At 42.9% G+C, this 25,100-nt stretch overlaps 1 protein-coding gene across 1 annotated transcript in view; it reads left to right on the top strand.

Moving 5' to 3' along the window:
* The first annotated feature begins 4,988 nt into the window (after nucleotides 1-4,988).
* The window catches only part of LOC129711601 (dnaJ homolog subfamily C member 11), a 36,424-nt gene continuing 16,312 nt past the window's right edge, over nucleotides 4,989-25,100 (top strand). The window contains exons 1-7 of the mRNA XM_055659352.1: nucleotides 4,989-5,143; nucleotides 16,158-16,287; nucleotides 17,339-17,412; nucleotides 18,066-18,167; nucleotides 19,095-19,220; nucleotides 21,351-21,473; nucleotides 23,336-23,409. Of these exons, the coding sequence (XP_055515327.1) occupies nucleotides 5,072-5,143; nucleotides 16,158-16,287; nucleotides 17,339-17,412; nucleotides 18,066-18,167; nucleotides 19,095-19,220; nucleotides 21,351-21,473; nucleotides 23,336-23,409 (701 nt within the window). The 5' untranslated portion in view covers nucleotides 4,989-5,071. The remainder of the gene's footprint in view (nucleotides 5,144-16,157; nucleotides 16,288-17,338; nucleotides 17,413-18,065; nucleotides 18,168-19,094; nucleotides 19,221-21,350; nucleotides 21,474-23,335; nucleotides 23,410-25,100) is intronic.

Genomic DNA, 25,100 nt, shown 5'->3' with positions numbered 1-25,100 from the left:
AGGACTCCTTCCAGTGGTCGTTGATTGCTTCATTTTTCTTCTTGAGCTGTGTTTTTAGTTAACAGCAGGATCCAGTTTTGAACATTTATTTGGTAAATGATCTTGACAGTGCTGAAAAATCAACATGCATTATGGTCGGTGGCCATTGGCTGACTCTCTTGCTCTCTTTACAGCCATTGTCTGTTTTTTAAGTCTTGAGTTTTTGGTCGACCTTCATCTTCAGCACTTTCATTTTTTCCCATGAGTCACAACGGTATTTCCAATAAAAGAATGCCTTGTGTTTACTCTCATTTGTTCTCATCAATATATTCTCAACAAACCAGTCCTAAATTGGTTCTTTAGTCTCAGTTGAATTATTATAGCTTGGACCACACATTTTGCAATATTAGCCAGCATTTCCCTTCACACCTGCATCTCCCTTCAGTTAGTCTTCAACCATATATATAATCATATAATCATATAACAATTACAGCACGGAAACAGGCCATCTCGGCCCTACAAGTCCATGCCGAACATTTTTTTTTCCCCTTAGTCCCACCTGCCTGCACTCATACCATAACCCTCCATTCCCTTCTCATCCATATGCCTATCCAATTTATTTTTAAATGATACCAATGAACCTGCCTCCACCACTTCCACTGGGAGCTCATTCCACACCGCCACCACTCTCTGCGTAAAGAAGTTCCCCCTCATATTACCCCTAAACTTCTGTCCCTTAATTCTGAAGTCATGTCCTCTGTTTGAATCTTCCCTATTCTCAAAGGGAAAAGCTTGTCCACATCAACTCTTTCTATCCCTCTCATCATTTTAAAGACCTCTATCAGGTCCCCCCTTAACCTTCTGCGCTCCAGAGAATAAAGACCTAACTTATTCAACCTATCTCTGTAACTTAGTTGTTGAAACCCAGGCAACATTCTAGTAAATCTCCTCTGTACTCTCTCTATTTTGTTGACATCCTTCCTATAATTGGGCGACCAAAAAAGTACACCATACTTTCAGAGTTGAGGAGATTCTGAATGTCGACAAATACTCCAGAACGTCTTCAGGTGTATGGTAGAGAACATACTGACATCACGGCCTGTGCCACAGCCTGGTTCGGTAACTTGAATGTCAAGGAATGAAGGAGACCACAGAGAATGGTAGACATTGCCCGGTCCATTACAGTTACTGACCTCCCCACCAACAGAGGAGATCTACAGGACGTACTGCCTCAAAATGACAGCCAATATTGTCAAATATCAACCTGGCCATGTCCTGCTACCATGGGAAGAAGGTGCCGGCGTAAAAATCGTGACCTCCAGGTTCTCCAGCTTCTTCCCCGCAACCATTAGGCTCTTGAACACTAACCAGAGCAACCATGGACCCTCTCTTTGGTTGCACAATGGAGTTCAGTTTTGCACTAACACGGTAATACTAGTAATACAGAGAACATAGAAAGGTTCAACACAGGAACAGATCTTTGGCCCACAATGTCTGTGCTGAACATAATTATTAATTAATTACAGGTTATTGATTTATTATATTATCGATTATTCAGTTCAATTCAATTCAATTCAACTTTATTGTCATTGCACAGATACAAGTATAGGTACAACGAAATGCAGTTTAGCGTCTGGTCATAGTCATGGTTCAAGATAGGAATTTAAAAAAAATACAGAACAAGCATACATTAGAGTAAGAAGAGTACTGGTTAACAATGTGGATGGAGAGACCAAAGATATCTAGCGACGGGACTCCGAGTTCAGCAATGTACGTGTGTTGTTGAAAAAGCTGTTCCTCATCCTGCTAGTTCGAGACCTGAGGGTCCTGTACCGCCTCCCTGATGGGAGGAGGGCAAACAGTCCATGGTTAGGGTGAGAGGGGTCCTTGATGATCTTCCTGGCCCGTCTCAGACACCGTTTTCGGTGGAGGGCATCCATGGCAGGGAGCGGGGCACCGATGATGTGCTGAGCGGTTTTCACCACCCGTTATAGTGCCTTCCTATCCGCTGCGGTGCAACTGCTGTACCATACCGTGAAGCAGGTGGTCAGGATGCTTTCGATAGCACAGCGGTAAAAGTTGGTCAGGATCTGGGGGGACAGGTGAGCTTTCTTGAGCCTCCTCAGGAAATAAAGGCGCTGCTGCGCCTTTTTGATCAGTTTGGTGGTATTGAGGGACCAGGACAGATCCTCCGAGATGTGTACCCCGAGGAATTTGTAGTTGGAGACGCGCTCCACCTCATATTATATATTTATCTGTGTGCCATTGCATGCATGGGCCTATTAAACTACAGCAAGTAAGAATGTCATTGTTCCATTGCCAATTAAACACACCTTGACTCTTGATAACCCTGGATTTTATTCATTTAGAGATGCAGTGGGGAAATAGGCCGTTTGGCCCACCGAGTCCTCATCGACGAATGATCACCGTACACAATTCTATGTTATCCAATGTTAGTCTTCATATTCTTCTGGCAACACATCAACCTCCATCTATTGTAAACACCATACAATGTCATTTATCTGTCCTGAACGAAATTTCAATTGAGTTTCACTGACTTACTAAAGCTCTTCTTCATATCTATCCACCAGCATAAAGCCTCAACCCTCTATAAATACCTCTATGGCTTTGTTTATCTCTGTTTCTCAACATACTAAAGGGTCGATATCCAGTTTAGTTTATGGTCACATGTAGTGAGGTACAGTTAAACGCTTTTGTTGTATGCTAACCAGTCAGTGGAAAGACAACACGTCTGTGACAATTGAGCCATTCAGTTTAAATATACATGATAAAGGGAATAATGTTAATAATGTTTAGTGCAATATAAAGCCAGTAATGAACGATCAAAGATAGTCCGAGGGGCTCCAATGTGGTAGATAATGGTTCAGCACTGCTCTCTGGTTATGGTAGGATGGTTCAGTACTTCAGTTGCCTGATAACAGCTGGGAAGAAACTGTCCCTGAATCTGGAGGTGTGCATTTTCACATTTTTGTACCTTTTGCCAGTCGGGAGAGGAGAGAAGCGGGAGTGGCCAGGGTGCGGTTAGTCCTTGATTATGCTGGTGGCCTACCGTATAGGAAATCAAAGGTAGACAAAAATGCTGGAGAAACCCAGCGGGTGAGGCAGCATCTATGGAGCGAAGGAAATGTTTTGGGACGAGACCCTTCTTCTGACTGATGTGAGGGTGGGAGGGGGGGGGGGGGGGTGGGAAGAAGAAAGGAAGAGGTGGAGACAATGGGCTGAGGGAGAGCAGAAAAGGGGAGGAGATTACCTGAAATTAGAGAAGTCAATGTTCATACCGCTGGGGTGTAAACTGCCCAAGCGAAATATGAGGTGCTGCTCCTCCAATTTACGGTGGTCCTCACTCTGGCCATGGAGGAGGCCCAGGACAGAAAGGTCGGATTCGGAATAAGAGGGGGAGTTGACTTGCTGAGCCACCGGGAGATCAGGTAGGTTAATGCAAACCGAGCAGAGGTGTTGGGTGAAGCAATCGCCAAGCCTACGCTTGGTCTCACCGATGTAGAGCAGCTGACAACTAGAGCAGCGGATGCAATAGATGAGGTTGAAGGAGGTACAGGTGAACCTCTGCCGCACCTAGAAAGACTGCTTGGGTCCTTGAATGGAGTCAAGGGGGGGAGGTAAAGCGACAAGTGTAGCATTTCATGCGGTTGCAATGGGAAACTGCCAGGTGAGGGGTGGTTTTGGTGGGAAGGTACAATTTGACCAGGGAGTTACGGAGGAAGCGTTCTCTGCGGAAAGCAGACAGGGGAGATGAGAAGATGTGGCCAGTGGTGGGATCCTGTTGGAGTTGGCGAAAATGTCAGAGTATTATTTGTTGTATGTGATGGCTGGTAAGGTGGAAGGTGAGAACAAGGGGGTCTCTGCCCTTGTTACGAGTGGGGGGATGGGGAGTGAGAGCAGAGTTACGGGGTATAGAAGAGACCCTGGTGAGAGCCTCATCTATAGTAGAAGAGGGGAACCCCCGTTCCCTGAAGAATGAGGTAATCTCCGATGCCATGGTGTGGAACACCTCATCCTGGGTGCAGATGCGGCGTAGACGGAGGAATTGGGAGTAGGGGATGGAGTCCTTACAGGAAGCAGGGTGGGAAGAAGTGTAGTCCAGATAGCCATGGGAGTCAGTCGGTTTATAGTGGATGTCGGTCAGTAGTCTATCACCTGCGATGGAGATGGCGAGGTCTAGAAATGGTAGGGAAATGTTGGAAACGGTCCAGGTGTATTTGATTGCCGGATGGAAGTTAGTGGTGAAATGGATGAAGTCAGTGAGTTGTGTATGGGTGCAGGAGGGAGCACCAATACAGTCGTCGATGTAGCGGAGGTAGAGTTTGGGGATGGGGTCCTGGTACGTCTCGAACAAAGACTGTTCGACATACCCTACAAAGAGGCAGGCAAAGGTTACACAAAAATGCTGGAGAAACTCAGCGGGTGCAGCAGCATCTATGGAGCGAAGGAAATAGGCAACGTTTCGGGCCGAAACCCTTCTTCAGACCATAGATGCTGCTGCACCCGCTGAGTTTCTCCAGCATTTTTGTGTAACCTTCGATTCTCCAGCATCTGCAGTTCCCTCTTAAACAAGAGGCAGGCAAAGCTGGGGCCCATGCACGTGTTCATAGCTACGCCTTGTATTTGGAGGAAATGGGAGGAATCAAACGAAAAGTTGTTGAGGGCAAGGACCAGCTCCGCTAGGCGGAGGAGAGTATCAGTACACGTGGATTGTTTAAGAAGGAACTGCAGATGCTGGAAAATCGAAGGTACACAAAAATGCTGGAGAAACTCAGCGGGTGCAGAAGCGAAAGAAATAGGCAACGTTTCGGGCCAAAATCCTTCTTCAGTACACGGGGATTGGTTGGTTAGTCATTTAAAATGTGGAAACAGCAAGTTGTTGGGTAATTGTGTGTTGTTGACTAACCAAACCTGCTACTGTCATCCGGTCAAGGCCTCTCTGTGATGCCAGGCCCGCGTCAGCGCGCTTGGATCGTAGTATTTGGTCCTCCGGCCGGCAGGCGGCGGCGGCTCGTTGTCGTGGCGGCCGCGCTCGAGGCCGGCGTGCCCCGCAACGGGGTGAAAGGTGACAATGGCGGCGGCCTTGGTGGACGAGGAGATTAGCAACGATGACTTTTACGCGCTTCTGAACGTCAGGCGGGAGGTGAGGGGTGCTGCAGTCCGCTCGCTCCGGTTACCGTGCGGTGGTGTGCGTGCAAGGCAGGCGAACGGGAGGAATGATGGAGCGGTCTCCATGAGCCGCCGCCCGTGACATTACTGACCGGGACTCAGTCATTGTGTGAGGGGGCGAGCCGCGCCCCCGGCAAACTCCCGCTGCTCGGTTAAAGTCAATGTCACTGTGAGAACCGATCCTAACCAAATATTCACAACAACCCCGTCCATTGCTATGGAGAGCCGTGTGCTGGGCAAGGTCGGAGTGTTGGTTGTCATCGGCGTGGGGTGAAAGTTTCTCTTGATCATTAGCGGTTCATAGATTTCCACCTACAAACTTGTACAGCGGCGTGATTGCCGACTGGAGATATTTTTGGGTGAGTTCAACTTTGGAGTGAGCTGTGTTCTCCAACTGCAGACTCAATCTCTCTCATTGACTAGTTGGACCGTTCACAATAAGCGCCTTATCTGAAGAAGGTGTGACGACCCGAAACGTAGTCTCCCCGTTCCCTCCACTGATGGTGTTTGACTTGCTGAGTTCCCCCAGCACTTTGTATATGTTTGTTACATTGTATGTAAATTAGTGGCCAATCCATCACATGTATGCCCTGAACTCTTGTCATCGCACATTTAAAAGCATCCCACTTTCCAGATGTTTCTTTGCCCTCAAACAACCTACTCCAATCAACTTTAGCAAGTTTTTGACTTATTCCATCAAAGTTGGCCTTTCCCCAATTCAGAATTTTAACAATGTTTGCTGATCCCAAAAGGTTTACTCACAGACACTGCAGTCACTTGCCCGTCCCAATTTCCGAAGAGCAGATCAAGCTTTGCCCTCTCCGTTGTTGGGCCCTCCACATATCATCTGAGGAAACCTTCCTGAACACATTTGACAAATTTCACCCTGTCTAAGGCCTTGGCACTATAACAGTCAATATTGGGGAAAGATAAAAACCCCTGCCATGACAATTGTATTAGTCTTGCACTGCCTGCAATTTCCTGATACATTAGCTCTTATAAAGTACAGTCCCAACAAAGTTCATCATTCACTTTTTATTTCTCATCTTCATTCATATAGCCTCACTGGATGAACCATCAGTAATGTCATCTTGACTACTGCCATGACATTCTCTTTACTCAATAAAGCAACAGCCGGACCTCTTTTACTCCCACCTCTGTCTCCTGTAGCACCTGGACCCAGGATGTTAAACTGCTTTTAGGGCTAGCTTCAAGGCTTTCTGATCTAGTCAATTTGAATCCAGCTTTATATGGGTATGAAGTTGGAAAAAGAGTAGATTTCATTGTAATTGATATTTATATTTTGTTGTTGGTGATGGGCATAAAAGCCTTTCCTGTTGAAAGATTGGAACAAGAATTGTTATTGCTATGTAATGGTTGTTACGTACATAATAAGTAAACTTTGACAAACTTCAAAGTTATTCCTTTTGCTAGGATCAAAAAAATGGCCTGGCCAAAGATTCTTTGACAATTTGAATAATCAACAGCTTTAACAATTAAAACCTATCACATAAATAAGTGAAAGAAATGGATTCTCTGGATTTAGGGAAAAACTTGGTTTGTGTTTAAATTCTAGAAATTTACAGCTTCTAAATCCATTGCACTAATTGTTTCAACTTTGTACATGTTGCAATGCTAATTGCAAGTACCTAGGTTAGTTTTAATGTTTTGACCGCAATGCATTTCCAATTGCATTTCAGTCCAAGGGCTTGGTAACTTTACAAAGTTGAATGTTTATAAACACTGAGGAATAGCATTTGAGTTTATGATATTATATTCAACAGAATACGGGGAATGTTATCTTATTGCTCTGGCATCACACCATCCTCCTTGCAGCAAGTTCTCAATTGCTGCTATATTGAGTAGGCATGGATCTATGGGAGGTTACACAGAAAAGCTGGAGAAACTCAGCGGGTGCAGCAGCTATGGAGCGAAGGAAATAGGCAACGTTTGCCGAAACCCTTCTTCAGACAGCTATGTCTTCTTCTTGCGAGTGAAACATAAACCAAAGGAATAGTTAGATCTCAAGCCGGGTGTTGAGCAGCTAGGTTGTTGTCTCTGCGTCAATGTCTGCCAGGCCCAAAGCTCCATTTAGTGGGGGGTAGAGTGGGCATCCAGAGATGACATGGTTGGCTGCCTGTTGTTCTGCTCCGCATTCGCAGGCTGGGCTCTGGCGGAGTCCCCATCTCCACATGCTGGCATTGAAACGGAAAACTCCTGTACGGAGTCTGTTAAGCTTCACCCATGCACCTCTGGGGAGGTCAGACCCTGGACAGCTTTTATCTGGTGAAGAGATGTAGCTGTGTAATGGAGAGGTGTAATGGAGGTTGCCTTCTACTCCTGTGACCACTTGGTGGCTATCCAGTGTGCTTTTGTCTCAGTTGGCTGGATGGATGCTAGGAGTTGTTTTCCATATGGAGCAAAGGGGTGACAGGACTTTAGTCGGGGTGGCCTCTGCTCTCTGCTGATAGCCTGATGGAGGAGGTTATCTGGGTCCATGGCATGATGAGATAGTGCCAGAGTTGCTGCTTGCCTTCGGATCCCTGCAGGCGGAATGCCTGCAAGTATAGGGAGCTGCTCGACTGGAGTAGGTTGAAGGCACCCAGTGATGGTTTGCAAGATGCTGTTCAGGCTTGTGTCTACCAGGCTAGTATGTCTACTGCTGCTCCATACGGGTGCGCAGTACTCAGCTGAGGCATACACAAGAGCTAAGGCAGAAGTGCAAAGAGTTGATGGACTGGCTCCCCAACTTGTTCCTGCCAGGCGTCGGATGAGGCCGCTACATGCCATGACCTTGTTGGGTGTTGACGAAATGTAAGCGATCTGTCCAGCTTTACACCAAGGTAAGTGGGTGTTTGTTGGAAGTCCAAGCGCCCATTGTTAACGAAGACAGCTAACTCTTGCTTAGCTTCCTTGTTGTTTAGATGGAATGCTGTTTTGCCTTTGCTCAGCTTTAGACGCCACTGTCGTAGGTATACTGCCAAAGTCCCCATGTCTTGACTCGAGCTTTTGATTGTCTTTCACTCGTTGTGTCTCATCAGGATGGCTATGTGATTCCTCAGCTAAGAAAGGGTAATGTCTGTGAAAAGACTGGCGGACTTATCAAAAGATAAGAAGGTAGACACAAAATGCTGGAGTAACTCAGCAGGATTCTTCTGGAGAGAAGGATATACAAATGAGATTTGTACCCTAATTTTACAAGGAAAATTTTAATGAAAAGAGTAACTGTAATTTCTAAACCATAAATGGATAAATGATCAATTTCAAAGAAAGATAGTTTCACCTGAGCAGTTCCTATGTCTTATGGTCATAATTTAGCAGATCTGAAATACTGCAATCAGTCGGGTCAGCAAAATTAATACTGAATGGATGATATGTCATCCCTTACATTATTAACATAGAACATACATGGATCATAGAACAGTACAGCACTGAAACAGGCCCTTCAACCGACTATATTGATGCCAAACATGATGCCTAGCTGAACTGATCTCATCTGCCTGCACATGATCCATAACACTCTATTCCCTGCACTTCCATGTGCCTAAAAGCTTCTTAACGCCACTTTCGTATCTGCTTCCACCACCACCCCAGAAATGTGTTCCAAGCCCCCACCAACCCCTGTGTTAAAAAAAAACTTGCCCTGCACATCTCCTTTAAACTTACCTTATAGTTATGCCGTCTAGTGTTGAACATTTCCACCCTGGGAAAAAGATTCTGACTGTCTACCCTATCAGTGCCTCTCATAATTTTATATACTTCTATCAAGTCTCCCCTCTACCTCCAACGTTCCAGAGAAAATGCCCCAAGTCTATTCAACATCTCCCTGTAGCTGAAACCCTGCAATTCAGGCAGCATTCTGGTAATCCTCCTCTGCCATGTAATCACAGCAATTCATTCTCTAACTAATTCTCATTTGTTCCCACTCTACATAGAAACTTAGAAAATAGGTGCAGGAGGAGGCCATTTGGCCCTTCGAACTTGCACCGCCATTCATTGTGATCATCCAAAATCAGTAACCCGTGCCTACCTTCTCCCCATATCCCTTGATTCCGCTAGTCCCTAGAGCTCTATCAAACTCTCTTTTGAATTCATTCAGTGAATTAGCCTCCACTGCCTTCTGTGGCAGAGAATTCCACAAATACACAACTCTGTGGGTGAAAACGTTTTTTCTCATCTCAGTTTTAAATGGCATCCCCTTTATTCTTAGACTGTGGCCCCTGGTTCTGGACTCCCCCATTATTGGGAACATTTTTCTTGCATTGCTTGTCCAGTCCTTTTATAATTTTATGTTTCTATAAGATATCCTCTCATCCTTCTAAATTCCAGTGAATACAAGCCCAGTCTTTCCAATCTTTCCTCATATGACAGTCCCGCCATCCCGGGGATTAACCTCGTGAACCTACGCTGCACTGCCTCAATAGCAAGGATGTCCTTCTTCAAATTAGGAGAACAAAACTGCACACAATTCTCCAGATATGGTCACACCAGGGCCCTGTACAACTGCAGAAGGACCTCACTACTCCGATACTCAAATTCTCTAGTTATGAAGGCCAACGTGCCATTAGCTTTCTTCACTGCCTGCTGTACCTGCATGTTTACTTTCAGTGACTGGTGTACAAGGATACCCAGGTCTCGTAGCACTTCCCATTTTCATAATGATTGAGACCATTGAGATAATAATCTGCCTCCTTGTTCGTGCTGCTTAAGTGGATGACCTCACCTTTATCTGCATTATACAGCATCTGCTCACTCACTCAACCTGTCCAAGTCAGCCTGCAACCTCCTAGCATCCTCTTCGCAGTTCACACTGCCGCCCAGCTTTGTCATCTGCAAATTTGCTAGTGTTACTTTAATCCCATCATCTAAATCATATAACTACATAATTTGCTTTGTAGTGACCCATTCGGTAAAGCAAGTTCTTGGTGTGAAGGGTCCCGACCTGAAACGTCACAGGTCCATGTTTTCCAGTGATGATGCTGCCTGACCTGCAGAGTTACTCTAGCATCTTGTGTCTTTTTTTTTTGTAAATTTGCATCAGCAGTTCCTTGTTTCATCTCTAAGTTCTTGGTCTCTGTTGACTTGATGGACGTGCAACAGTTTGCCAAGTTCCTGCAGGATGAGGAGGAACAAATCAGCAAAGTTTCTATTCCTGGTCGCTCTCTGTGACCCCCCCCTCCCCCATCCCACGGTAGGAAGTACGCAGTGTCAAGTGAGAACAGGATAGGAGTTGGCTGCATTGTCTTCAATGGATCAAACAGATTGATGGAACTAAATCCATCTTGGCTGGATATTGGCTTCATTCATCAGTTAAATTTGAGGGAAGGAGGAGAGGGGATGGGGACATTATTTTGCAGTAAAGAGAAGGATGGGAACAAAATAAAATGTCATGCATCCATCATATTTTATCGAAAGCTCACAGTCAGACTGATGCCTCTTGTTTCTGAGGTAGATGGTTGCAGCACCTTGCACTTTGCAACCACTTTAGACATCATTTATCAAATATTGAACACCTGACCTTAAGGAATGAACAGTGATGGACGACTCAATCTACTGCCTCAATGAATTCAATATTCACAAGAAATGAAACTGTTCACTTACACCACATAATCGATGTATTATTAAACAATTTGTCAGATAACTGGAGGGAGAAGGTCATTCGTGAAGTGCCTATTCAGGGATCTTCACTTCTAATTCCGTTTTGTATTAATAACTCTGTAATGTTGTCTCCATCATAGGCTCAAGCCATATTTTATGTTTAGACTATTCTCAATGAAAATTTGTATTTCTTGCGTAATATGTCATGGATTTATGGGATTAACACTCATGTGCTTTTGATGAGTGCGGGTGAAATGATGGAAACCATTTCCCGTCCGTGCCGTCCAGAGTTGTTTTAATTGTGAGGTTTATCGTTGGCTTTGATCTTGTTGGCTTCTGTTGAAGGTCTCCTCTGATATGGCTTCCAGTGTATGGTGATGTGGCTTCGAAGCACATACTGAGTTTCTGATTTCAGTCAGCTTGTTTGACAAAGTGGCATGTGGCTCAGAAGAGTTGATTGAAGGAATTCACCCAGATCCAGGCTGTGCTCATGCAGCTGATATGAGCAAGTGTCTGGGACTGCTGCTCAGTTGCAAGGGAGATAGTGAAAGATGATGAAAAATATGAAATATCTTCGCAAATTATATATTACCTTTTTTTTAAAGGGGGTCATTCAGCATCAGTTAAGTGGGTTAATATTTGTATGTGTGTAAATCCTTAAGACTAAAATAGACCAATCCAAATCAGCAAATCACGAACATTTACAAATGATCTTTGATCGATAATAAAAAATACAAAATGTTCCTATTCTAAAATGGAAAATTGTCAGTGTAAAAAGATTACCCAGAAAAATAACTATGCTCTTTGAAGGATTGTTTACTGAAGTACCTTCTATTCGGTTATAGTCCCAATCTCTGTCTTGCTGAAAGACTGAACTTGGAGTGTTGGTCCACACAGTGAGCTCCTGCATTTATTTGCGCTGCTCTGGACAACTATTAATTGGAGGTAGATACAAAATGCTGTAGTAACACAGCATCTTTGGAGAAAAGGAGTAGGTGACGTTTCGGGTCGAGACTGAAAGGCAGAGGGAAATGAGAGGTATGAAAAGGAGAAAAGAACAAATGAATGAAGGTATGAAAAGAACAAATCAGAGTCAGCACTGATGACCATGGAAAGATGGAGTCCACAATGGTCCATTGTTGGCTGTGGACAAGGTGAAATCATCTGTGATCAGAATCGAATCTGGGTCTCTGGCACTGTTTGGCAGCAGCTCTCCGTCGTGTCATGGTGCTGCCTATGCTCTTGAGAACACCGATGCTCAAGAACATTTTTTTTAAAAGCGTTCTTTTCCTTTGATGTGTGTATTTTTGAGCTGTATAAAAGCTGAAACAATGTTCTGCTCAAGAGAAATCTTATTGTTCAAGTGTCTTCACACTTTCGTTACACATAGATATGGTGGTGAAAAGGCGTTTGGCACATTAGCCTTCATCAATCAGGAAATTGAGTATAGAATTTGTGATGTTACCTTACGGTTGTGCAAAATCTTGGTGAGGCCACACTTGGAATATCATGTTCAGTTTTAGTCACCCTGCTGTAGGAAATTTGCCACTAAGATAGAAACAGTGCAGAGTAGATTTTCGAGGATGTTGCCAGGGCTCAAAGGCCTGAGCAATTGGGGAAATGTTTTGCAGGCTAGGGTTTTATTCCTCGTTGTGCCGGAGGCTGAGAGGCGATCTTATATAGTATAAAGTAATGAAAGAAATAGACTGGGTAAATGCACAGTCTTTTTCGCAGGGTAGGAGAATCAAGAACTGGAGGGTGCAGGTTTAAGGTGACAGGGAAAAGATTTCACGCATAAGGTGGTGGATAATTGCTAAAGGAAGTAGTTGAGAAGGTGCAATAACAACATTTTAAAATCATTTGGACAGATACATGGATAGGAAAGGTGTAGAGAGATAGGGTGAACTGGAAGAGGGGGTGCTGAAATCTAGACAAAAATCACTTGTACGTGCTGCTTTATGCTTATTACTGTGGAGGATTAAGAAAGCGCTGTCTGGCCAGTTACTGTGACACTGCTGATACACTCCTCCTAGATAAAAGTGGTAGAAGAACAGTTAATATCGTTAAGTTTCTGAGTTTTGAACTACTTCATCTACCAACAGCGATTACTTTCCAAAATGTTAAGGGGGGGGGAGTTGCCACAGACAAATTGCAAAAACAATTTATAGAATGACAACAGAAAATAAATTTAAATAATACTATGTAGCAAGTTTTTCAGAATTGCTTTTAAGCCGATTGATTTCCTTTTGAGAAAACTTATATTCCCTATTGGTGTTTAATTGTGTCTAAGCTGGCAAGATTCCAGGCTTCCTCGCCTCATAAAAACAGAAAATGCTGGAAATACTCGGCTGGTAAAGCAGCATCTGTGAAGAGAGAAGCCGTTAACATTCCAGGCCTTGAACTGTTCATCTGCAGAATTTAGAGTTAACTCTACCTCATTGGTACCAGTCCTTTCAAATGTTGTCTCCTTCTGTTGGATAAGGTGTGGTACGTACAGAGTTCTGATATTTTAATCAAACAAGAGTTGTATCAATGGAGTAGACTCCCTATGCAGAGAATGGAAGCAATTGGTATTGATTCATTCAAATGGAAATCAAACATTTTTCAGTTATAGTTTTTTTTTTTACAATACAGGGTGACGGTGATTTGGCTCATAGCATAAATATAGGTTGTTGGGAAGGAAGAAAGGACATTAGACCATTGGTTGCTAAAGCTTCTAGTTTCTGATGGTCTTCGCTTGCCTCGTGTCTGATTCTGATTCAGGCAATTGATAGCAGTTGGTTCCTATGATTAATTAACAACTCTGTTATCATCAGTTCTTGCGATTATGAGGACGGTCGAAGAAAAAATAGATGTTATTTAAACTTGACCACTTTGATCTCAAATTTCCTTCCATTAACCAGGAAAGGTCCAGTCGTCGTTTTGTAGTTAGGTTGGTTTTACAAGGTGGGTGACAGAAGACTGTCATCACCCAGCAGACGCTCATTCAGTTCTGAAGGTAATCTGTGGAATTAAAAATCAAGTCTCGTTCAATGGTTGCTCATCTTTTCAAATATCAGCCCTTCTTCCTCCTCAACAATCTGGAGCATAACTTGCTTTGAAAACACCTCACAAGCACCTCACATCCAACCCAGCAATTGTGCTTCAGAAGGTTATAAGACATGGGAGCTGAATTAAGACACTCGGCCCATTGAGTCTGCTCCGTCATTCGATCATAGCTGACCTATTTTTCCCTCTCAACCCTATTCTCCTGCCTTTTCCCTGCATCCTTTACTAATCAAGAACCTATCAGTCTCTGACTTAAAAACAAGTAAAATCTTGGGCTCCACAGCCGTCTGTAACAATGAATTCCACCGATTCACCACCCTCTGGCTAAAGAAATTCTTCCTCATCTCCATTCAATAGGTGGATCCTTTTATTCTGGTTCTAGAATGGAAACATCCTTTGCACATCCACTCTAGGCTTTCATTATTCGATCAGATCCACCCCATATCCTTCCAAACTCCAGCGAGTGCATCAAACGCTCCATCATTCTTCACTGGACAATGAAATGGGATGGAGACAGATTCTGGCCTATGTAGCCCTTAGTGCCTGAATGACCAGTGACTTTAGGAAACCTCATGAAACGATGAAGCACATTCTGTCCCCAACATAAATTTCGGGGCAGCACTGTGGAATAGCACTTTCTTTGAGCAAAGCTTTAAACTGATTGGAAACTGTTCTTGAAATTTGAACCATGGTGAGGTTTCTGCACCTACGTTGTACGAAGGAAGAATACGTGAAAACTCTCTGCCTCCTTGTGAAGACTAGACTCAAATTAAGATGCAAGGAATACTCTGGTCCCTCTGGATATGTTGTCCTACAAATGTCAAGACTGGAGAAAGGATCGAGATGAAATTGGCAGATAAAATGGTGCAAGAGATAGAACCTGAGATTAATTTTAATATTAATTTTGCCCTGAGCTTCTTCATATTTCCCTTGAAACTTCTCTTTCAAAGATGAAAGCTACTTATCCGTGTGTCAGTCTGAAGATACTGAGATAAATTGGTTCCCCAGATGAAACCCAGCATTGTGCATCATTGCTGCATACTGTGATGCATTGACCCATGGTACCACGGGACTTGAGTTCATTCTTTTCTTGTGACAGGATCTAGGCATTGCTGGCAAGTTCAGCATCTAATGCCCTTATGAATGTAATGATGGTGAGCCAGTGCCTTCGGCCAGAAGGGTCCAAACACAAAACGTCACCTGTCCATGTTCTCCAGAGATGCTACCTGCCCCGCTGTGTTAAGGGCCTGTCCCACTTGCCCGAGTCACTCACAAATTCTCCTGAGTTTTCCCCTTGATTCAAACTCGGAGAATGTCCGTAGCGAGCCCATTGGAGTCTGTAGATATTTTCGTAGCAGCTCGTAATGCCAGCCGTAGGTACTCGGGGCATCGGGTATGTCAGGACGTTTTTTCAGCGTGTTGAAAAATGTCCACGAGTTAAAAAAAAAAATAGCCCCGAGTACCTACGGCTGGCTACTACCGTAATCCTCCGAGTTTGAATCAAGGGGAAAACTTGGGAGAATTCGTGAGCAACTCAGGAAAGTGGGCCAGGCCGTTTTCTCCAGAACTTTGTGTCTTTTTTCAGCTAGTACTGTGTTGGTTCATGTACTATCTGTCACAAATCCAGTCTGGTGACTATGTCCTTTTGAGTGTTGTTAAAAGTGATGCTACTGAGGATTGATATTGAACCTCCCAACCCAGGGTGCATTCTATGCCTTGCTGTTTTCAGTGCTTCTGCCAAGTCTTGTTCATCTAATTCATCAGTTGAGGGAGGGTCTAGGTCATTTCCACGTTTTTTTATTTATGTTTTAGAGTAATGCATAGTATTTCCAAAGCAGGTTGTAGCATCGTTTCCGAGGGCATTTAAGAACTGGAAAAATTAATTCAGTATTTCCATTGATATCAGCAGTTCCAGTTCTGTTTACAACGGTCATTCCCAGCTACCCAAACCTTGCACAGCCCCAGGTAACTGGGCAAGAAATGGAACGGAGTTAATGAGAAATTTCTTTGTTCAGCTGGTGGTGAACCTGTAGAATCTACTACCACGGAACAATGTTGAGGCTATCACCAAATATAGTTAGAGATTAGATGAATTTATTGGTGTGGAAGCCAAGGAAACGTTTTGGGGGATACATTCTTGAGATAAATGATCAGCCATGATTGTATTGAACGGCAGTGCCAGCTTGAAAGTCTAATTGACTACATCTATTTGTTCTCTAGGAATCTTGATATCTTTTCCAGAAAATATCTGTTCAGACGTTATTAAACTAAATCAAGCAATGGGTTGGTCCAGGAATTGACTATTTTGTTGTGTTTAATGTTAACTGATTCATTAATTGCAGGCCACACAAGAAGAATTGAAGGCTGCCTATCGCCGGCTGTGTATGCTCTACCACCCAGACAAGCATCGAGACCCTGAACTGAAACAACAGGCAGAGACTCTATTTAACCTCGTGCATCAGGCTTATGAAGGCAAGCACCCTGAGCAGTGGAGGGACCTTAGAAATAGTGCTTTGTCCATTTCTCCCCTCTCCCCCCAATTTCTCCGTATATTCAGGCTTACTTATTATATAATGTGGAATAATTGCAGGTTATTCATGGTTTTTTTTAAACAGAGCGTTGTGACCAATTCCTTGGCTTGCAAAGCACCCTCTTCCCTTTATCATTAAATGGCCAGGCCACAGATTGCCTTCTCTCAGACTGAAAGGAAATCAAGAGACTGTCAATCTGCAATTCCTCTCCTTACATTAAAGCCCTTTGTAAAGCACTGCTGTTGAAGCTGTCTGTGTGGAGTTTGCACGTTCTCTCCGTGACCAAGAAGGTATGCCATGCAATGCAGTGATAGAGTTGCTGCCTCGCATTGCCAGAGACCCAGGTTCGATCCTGAGCTCGGGTGTGTGTGTGTGGTTCTCGTTCTCCCTGTGGCCATGTGGGTTTCCACCTGGCTCTTCCCACATTCCAAAGATGTGCATGTTTGTAGGTTAATTGGCTTCTGTAATTGTGTGGGGTGTGAAACGGGTAATCGCTGGTCGGCAAGGACTCACTGAACCAAAATACCTGTTTCCACGCTGTATCTCCAAGAGAAACTGAACTAGATTCTGGGTGCTACGATTTCCTCCCACATCCCAAAGACAGAAAGGTTTATAGGTTAATTAGCCTCTGTAAATCGCTCCCAGTATGCAGGGAGTGGATGGGAAAGTGGGTATACATAAAACTAGTATGAACGGGTGATCAATGGTTGGAGTGGACACAGTGACTGAGGGGGCAGTTTCCATGTTATGTCTTTAAACTAAACTACTGTGTTATGATTAAAAAAAAAAAAATCTTTTTTTTCATATTTAATATTTCTGTCTCCAATCAATTCTTATCTTGCTGTCTTCCATGTGCTCTCTCTTTAGCCATGCCCTAAGTTAAATTGCATCTCTGGCTGTGCAGATAACGGCAGCCGGTGTCTTGTCTCTCCTTGTTCTTAAAGATTTTTTTCTGAATGTTGTTTTTTTTTCCCCTCTATTTCTCTTGGCAGTACTTAGCGATCCCCAGAGCAGAGCCATCTATGACATCTATGGTAAAAAGGGCCTGGAAATGGAAGGATGGGAGGTAAGACGACATTCCAACCCCAGTGCTTCTCCCCAAATGCAACATCCCGAACTCAACTCCAGTTACAGGTATCTTTCTGCACTGGCTTTAAAGACGCAGGAAAGTAATTTGGCTAACCTTGATCTAGTTACAATTTGGTGTGAGCCCACAGCCCAGACCTTCCATTATCAACCTTAATCCTTTTTCTTTGTCCAACAACAGTTCCAAAAAATCTCAGTAATTTTATACAAAATTCTTTCCTATAACCTTGATGTTAATATAATTCATTCTCAAATACGTGTCACAAAGGTTGCTTGTGAGCTGAGCAATTAAAATTGGTGTCCATAAGTTCACGATTGATTTGGATGTTATTCTGAGTCATGGAGTCGTACAACAAGGAAACAGACCCTTCAGCCCAACTCTCCATGGTGACCTAGATGCTAATTCCATTTGCCTGCATTTTGTCCATATGCATGTTCTCCAGAGATGCTGTCAGATCCACTAAGTTACTCCAGTACAGCTTACTGATTCTGTTTGCAAGATGATTAGAATGCTGGACTGTTCTTTGCTTCACTTGAAAAAAAATTAAGAAAATTGAAAAATATTTCATGCGAGAGATTGTAACTAGTTATAATAATTTATTTGTGGATTGATATATTTTGTGATTATAACAGATAGTGGAAAGGAAGAAAGCAGCAGCTGAAATACGTGATGAGTTTGAGAGGTTGCAGCGAGAAAGAGAAGAGAGGCGATTGCAGCAAAGGACAAACCCCAAGGTAAGGAAAGACACAGGATGATAGAAAAATGAGTGTTCCCTGCTTCTGAAAGCTCCTCCAGTTCCTTCCCAATCTTGTTCTTTATTTGTCTCACTGCAAATGTGTCAGGTGTTGGGTGTGGATAGAATTATAAGTCCTCTGCCTTGGTTCAGCTGAGGTCAAGTCAAGGGAAGATCGTGTTTCAATTTATGCCCATCGGGCATCTGGTCCTTAAAGCTTTCATGTTGAATGTCAAACGGGCCTGGCTTGGAACATTCTTAATGACAGGACATCCTTCGACTGGAGTAAGTTCCAAAGGGATGAGCTCTGCAGGAGGGGAACAGAAAAATCTGTGAACAAGTAGTGAAAATTACTAAGTGGCCTAATTGCTTGAGTCACAAACATTTGATTGGTGTTTCTGACTTAAATATGTGATTGAAGCTGTCTGGTTCTATTAGATCTGTATCTTTAAGCCTTGTCTGTAGGTTTGGATTTTCATTCCTATTTATAGTATGATGTTGATCAGAATCGCAGTGATTGTGATAATGTCATTGTCACCATTTAATGACCAAACAGGCCTTTGGGCTTTATAGTTCAGCTGAGATGCATTGCTTTCCATGTGTTTTTCTATATGCCAATATACCAAATTCACTTTGTTTTCCTTCATAATTGTGGGCAAAGGAATTTTAATGGTAACATTTTAAATGACATGAAAATAGAACTGAATTATCTTGCACTCTGTCCAATTTATCATAATTCCCCCAACTCCTGCCTTTGGTGGGGTTATTGACTACTTATTGTGCATCACAAGAGAAGAATGGGGATGGATGTAAATTTAAGTCTGTGATTCTTTAGGTTAGTTTAATGAACTGCACTCATCATTGGAGTACTGTCTCTTGAAAATTCCAGGTTGTAATAAAAATGCACTGTTTCTTAATTTTCTTGTAGGGTACAATAAGTGTCGGTATCGATGCCACGGATCTGTTTGACCGCTATGATGAAGAATTTGAACAACCCGGCAGCGGGTTTCCTCAGATAGAGATCAATAAAATGCACATATCGCAATCCATTGAGGTATGAAGCAACAGAATGATGTCTCTCATGTCATGAGGCCTCCTTGTATCAGTATACAGCAGAGAATGTCGTTTCAAGATTTCTTATGAATGTCAGTGACCAAAGAACTATTTTGAAACTTCATGATAACACTATCCTATTTTGGTAGTTCACTGAGTAATCCACCCGTTCCCCACAATATAACTGTGAAGAACCATGGCAAGCACTGAACTCCACTTGCTGCCGTTCATAATCATACTTTATTAGCCAGGTATGTTTTGCAACGTAGGAGGAATTTGATTTGCCAATAAAAAGCAACAAAACACAAAATACATTTTAACATAAACATCCACCACAGTGACTCCTCCACATTCCTCACTGTGATGGAAGGCGAAAAAAAAGTTAAATATCTTCCCTTCTTTGTCCTCCCCGCAGTCGGGGGCCTCGAGCCTTCCGTTGTCGGGCGATCTTGGCTCCCGTAGCCGGCGGTCGAGCCCTCCGCGTCGGGGCAATCAAGCTCCCACATCGGGGGGGATCTCAACTCCCCCACGATCAGACCCAGGGTCGGGAGTAGTCGAACCTCTTGCGACTTTGAAGCTTCCCGACATCATTCTCTACCCGAGCCTGCGAGCTCCTCGATGTTGAAATCCGCAGGGCGTGGTTGGAGCGTCGATCACAGGCCATGGACTTACCATCGGTAAGTTAACGGTAAGTCCACGGCCCCGCTGCGGGGCTCAATGTCAGTCTCGAGTAAGGCCGCCAGCTCCACGATGTTAGGCTGCAGAACGACCGGAGATATGATCTGGGAAAAAAATCGCATCTCTGGCAAGGTAAGAGATTGAAGAAAGTTTCCCCCGACCCCCTCTCCCACCCCCCACATAAAACAAACCGGAGAACATTAACACAAACTTTTAAAAACACATTAAAAATAACAAAAAAGACGAAAAGAGAGACAGATCATTGGCGAGCCTGCCATCGCTGACGGCACCACCCGGATGTTGCATCATCCAAAATTCTCCAGAAAATATTTGAGATTTGTGATACACCAGATCCTGATTGGTTTTGAAGAGCCAAGCTATTATAATTCGATAATTTAAACTGCTGGTGCCGTACTAAACTTCATAGGCCATGAAAGTTCAAGGTCCAACTCTAGTATGTGCCAAATAAATCAATCTTGGCTGGGGTTGATGGATGAACTGCAGTTCCCTGGAGAACCGCAGCCAGTGTGCAATCAATGTCATGTTGAGTTAATCATATATATCTTTTCATGGCCAATCTACTCGTCTCCTCCCTTGGTAAAACTGTTTTGTGCGTTAGAAATCCATTCTCTTCTTTGTCAGACAATACCTTTGGTAGAATTTAGATTTAATTAAAGACATAATTATTTCTATCCTAAGTTTGCAGACAACAAACTCTTTAAAGAAGTTAAAGTGATGTGGATTATCCACAGGTTAGTAGATGCAAGAGCAGATTTGAAACAAAATTTCACACGAGGACTATACTCTGGTCTCTTCTGAATTGACTTTTCATCCTTCCGCTTCAGGTAGAGATTATGATAAGGAATGGCAGACAGTACAGTGTTCACTCAAAAACTAAGTCAATTATAATCGCTCCCGAGAACCCAGCTGAATTGACTTTTCATTTCAGCTTGGTTCTGGGGATGGGCTACAATTGACTTGGTCTTTGAGTAAACAATGCACATTTCGCCATTGCTCCTCATTACCTATCAAATAGGTTTTAAGATTAATTATGGGTTTGGATGCAATACCATCAACAGTCAAAAATCCTGGTGGAGCTGCTGGCTCAAAGAGAACAGCAGAGACTCTGGTTCGATCCTGACCTCGGGTGCTATCTGTGTGGAGTGTGAATGTTCTCCCTGTGAATTCATGGGTTTCCTTCAGATACCCCAGTCTTCTTCCATACCCCAAAGATCTATGGGTTTGGAGGTTAATTGTCCTCTGCAAATTGCCTCTAATGTGTAGGAAGTGTGGATTAGAGAATGTAGGGCCTGTTTCCATGCTCTATTTCTGAAACCTAATAACAAGAACCTCGGTGATTGAATCCTATGATGGTTGGACATCTTAAGAAGAGACACATAGAAAGAAAAGGGAAATTTAAAAAAATCTAATTTTACCAATGATTTTCATCAAGGCTCCATTGACCACGACGGATACAGCTGTTCTGGCAGGAAGCCTCTCAACGCAGAATGGTAATGGCGGTGGTTCGATCAACGTAGCCTTACGGCGAGTAACGTCTGCAAAAGGGTGGGGTGAGGTAAGGAGCAAATCTTAACATTTTGCAATAAAATAGTATAACTTGCCATTGGAATTTCTTTACAATTATTATTTTTCCAGGAAAGTGTTGATCTTGAACTTTGATTGTATTTGTATGTAGAAAAAGGTGTGCAGGATGGGTACCTTGAAAATAATTGCTCATCAGCTTGTTACATCATATACAATTCTACAGTGTCGGTGAATTAGAAAAGTTTAATTCTTACACCATGTTAATAGGGAAATGTTTGTTCCATTGAAAGTAAATTTATGGTGTCACCTGTAAACTCGTTCATTTTTATCGGAATGCAGCAAGAACTGAGAGGTTATGAAAGATGCTTATGTGATACTGAGGGAACATGGCAGTTCACATGCAAGTGACATGCTTTCAAATTCACATCTCCACGAGTGAAAAAAATATCCTGCTTTCAGTTTCCTGTAGCTTTTAATTGGTAGTTTGGTTGTGTCAGTTTCAGGTCACTAGTGATTCTAACACTCACCAAAACCCATTACAGTACACTGCTTTCAATTATTTTTTTTCTCTCTGAAGCCATTTTATTTATCAGTACATTTTGATTGTTTCTTCCTGACATCCTCCAGCAGCCAACTGCCTTAGTGAGTGCTCAATGTGACAGCATCACATTGGTTGCTGTTGGTGGCTGTGCAGGGTTTACTGAACAATATATCATAGAAACATAGAACATAGGTGCAGGAATAGGCCATTCGGCCCTTCGAGCCAGCACCGCCATTCATTGTGATCATGGCTGATAGTCCCAAATCAATAATCCGTGCCTGCCTTCTCCCCATATCGCTTGATTCCATTGGCCCCTAGAGCTCTATCCAACTCTCTCTTAAATCCATCCAGTGATTTGGCCTCCATTGCCCTCTGTGGCAGGGAATTCCACAAATTTACAACTCTCTGGGTGAAAAAGTTTTTTTCTCACCTCAGTCTTAAATGGCCTCCACTTTATCTAAGAATGGGGCCCCTGGTTCTGGACTCGCCCAACATTGGGAACATTTTTCCTGCATCTAGCTTGTCCAGTCCTTTTATAATTTTTATATGTTTCTATAAGATTCCCCCTCATCCTTCTAAACTCCAGTGAATACAAGCCTAGTTTTTTCAATCTTTCCACAAATGACAGTTCCGCCATCCCAGGGATCAATCTCGTGAACCTACGCTGCATTGCCTCAATTACAAGGATGTCCTTCCTCAAGTTAGGAGACCAAAACTGTACACAATACTCCAGATGTGGTCTTACCAGAGCCCTATACAACTGCAGAAGAACCTATTTACTCCTATACTGAAATCCTCTTGTTATGAAGGCCAAATATCGTTCTATAAAGTTGCGTGCAATCAACAATTTTGATTTTTTTAATCTGTGTTTTTAATAATGGGGGAAGGATTTTGGAAGTAAACCGTTTGTGGGTAGAGATTTGTGCTTCCAACTCTGTGGATGAAAGTTTTACATCAGGGTCATGAAATTCCTCGGGGAAGTGCAGCTCACCATGCAGCCATTTGTGTCATAGTATAAACAAAAATGAGATGAATGAGCAGTGAAACTTTTTTTAATTTTGAAGGACAATCATTGTCCAGGAAAGCCTTTTGGTTGCTTTCACATAACACCCTAGGATTGTTTACGTTTGACTGAAGCAGCAGAATATTTAACCCGTCATCCTTCACTTGAGCTTGTGTTGCCCTGAAATTGGATGCAAACACATACTGTTAACTTGGAGGTGAGTGTCACTGACTGACATTGAATGTTCACGCTGGGCTAATGAACTCTAACATTGTTGCAGTCACATGAATTAGTGCAGGGTCTATAATGTTTCATTATATCTCAGATGCCTACGTTTTGTATTCAATAGTTGGAATTTGGAGCAGGAGATGTTCAAGGACCTTTAATAGGGATGAAAATATTCCGAAACCTCACCTCACAAAGGTAAATGATCGAACCAGTTACATTGTTAATTTCAGAGCTGTTTTGTTCCTCAATTACCAGACATGAAAATGGCCAGCTGTTTTTGATACTGGTGAGTTTCAGATTTCCATTATTTTCAGTGTGCAAAGATGCTTTTTAGTTTCAATAAATGATGCCCTGTTGTTTTAGATTTGTTCCTAACAGAGAGAACAGTTGTGGGCGTCTGCACTTTCAAATCATTTAATTGTTTTAAGCATCTCAATCAGTCTTCAGTTGTGTCTAAATTCAAGGTGAATTCAAGCTGGGTTTATCCAATTTATTTGGATGTAATTTATCCCTGTAGGTCTCAGTTGTCGTAATGGGGAATTGGTGATTCACCTCCTCCAAGGCTATGGTAGCCTTCCTGAGGTTCAGCAGGATATAAAAGCTATAAATGAATTATTTGGATGCCAAATACACTGGTGTCTAACCCACAGCCCAGCAACTTAAAAGTTTGTTGTGGGGATAACAGATGCATTATTTTGAATTTGGAAAAATTTTAGATTTTGGAACGGTGGACTGGCATGGACTGAGGACTTGTTAATAGACAGAATACATGAATAATTGTACGAGTCGTTTTCGGGTTTTCACACCTTAACTAGTTGGATTTCTCAAGGATTGGATCTTGGCCCTTGCTATTTTTAATCGTTACTAATAAATTGGACAATGTAGTATATCTAAGGTTATGAAAGAGGCAAAGCTAAGTGGGCAGGTAAGTTGTGAGGAGGATGCAGTATCAAAGAACTTGTTGCATTAGTGGGCAGTAAATTGGCAGTTGGAACATGATGCGGAGAAACTTGATCATCCTCGTTGATAGTAAAAGCAGAATTGTTTTAATGATGACTTTAAGAAAAGTTTTCAGAGTTATTTGAGATATCGTGTTCACAAGTTGCAATGTTAATGTGCAGGGACAGCAGTTAACTGGGAACCAAGTGTCTCTACTATTAGTCTCTACTATAAAGGAGTAAAGTACAAAATGATTATCTGTTTAAGAATGAACTGCAGATGCTGGAAAACCGAAGGTAGACAGAAATGCTGGAGAAACTCAGCGGGTGAGGCAGCATCTACGGAGTGAAGGAAATAGACGACGTTTCGGGTCGAGACCCTTCTTCAGACAAAGTACAAAAGGAGATGTGTTTTGCTCCAATTATGGATCTTGATGAGACCACATTTGAAGTACTGCATACAGCTTTGGTTTACTTACCTATGGAAGGATGTAATTTCCTGAGGGGACGGATAGCTGTTGATTCCAGGGACTGGTGAATTGACCTTTTGAGGAGGAATTGAGTGGAAGAATGAGGTATTATCTCATCAAAACATGTGAAATTACCATAAGTAGAAACCAGAAGGATATTTCTCCTGGAGGGTTATATCCTCAAGGAAAAATGTTATAGTTAGCTGGTGAGAATCTGAGGTTAACTCCAGGGGAATCCTGCAGACTTGGAAGAATGAAGTTCAATCATTCTCTGCTCATCAGTTGCTGAGGCTCAACTGGACTTGCAGCTGAGGCAGAAGAGCAACAAGGATCCCCAGAAATCATCCATTACTTGTTAAACCTTGGTGTTAATTGTGTGAGGGCATTGTTATATTTGCCTAACCAGTGCTAATTGCCTAAGATCACACCTGATGAATGGTTATTAATTCCTAAGAGCACGAAAGCCAAAAAGATTACA

Source organism: Leucoraja erinacea, chromosome 30, assembly GCF_028641065.1.
Source record: "Leucoraja erinacea ecotype New England chromosome 30, Leri_hhj_1, whole genome shotgun sequence".
NCBI classification, from domain to species: domain Eukaryota; kingdom Metazoa; phylum Chordata; class Chondrichthyes; order Rajiformes; family Rajidae; genus Leucoraja; species Leucoraja erinaceus.
This window is presented reverse-complemented; position numbering and strand designations above follow the sequence as displayed.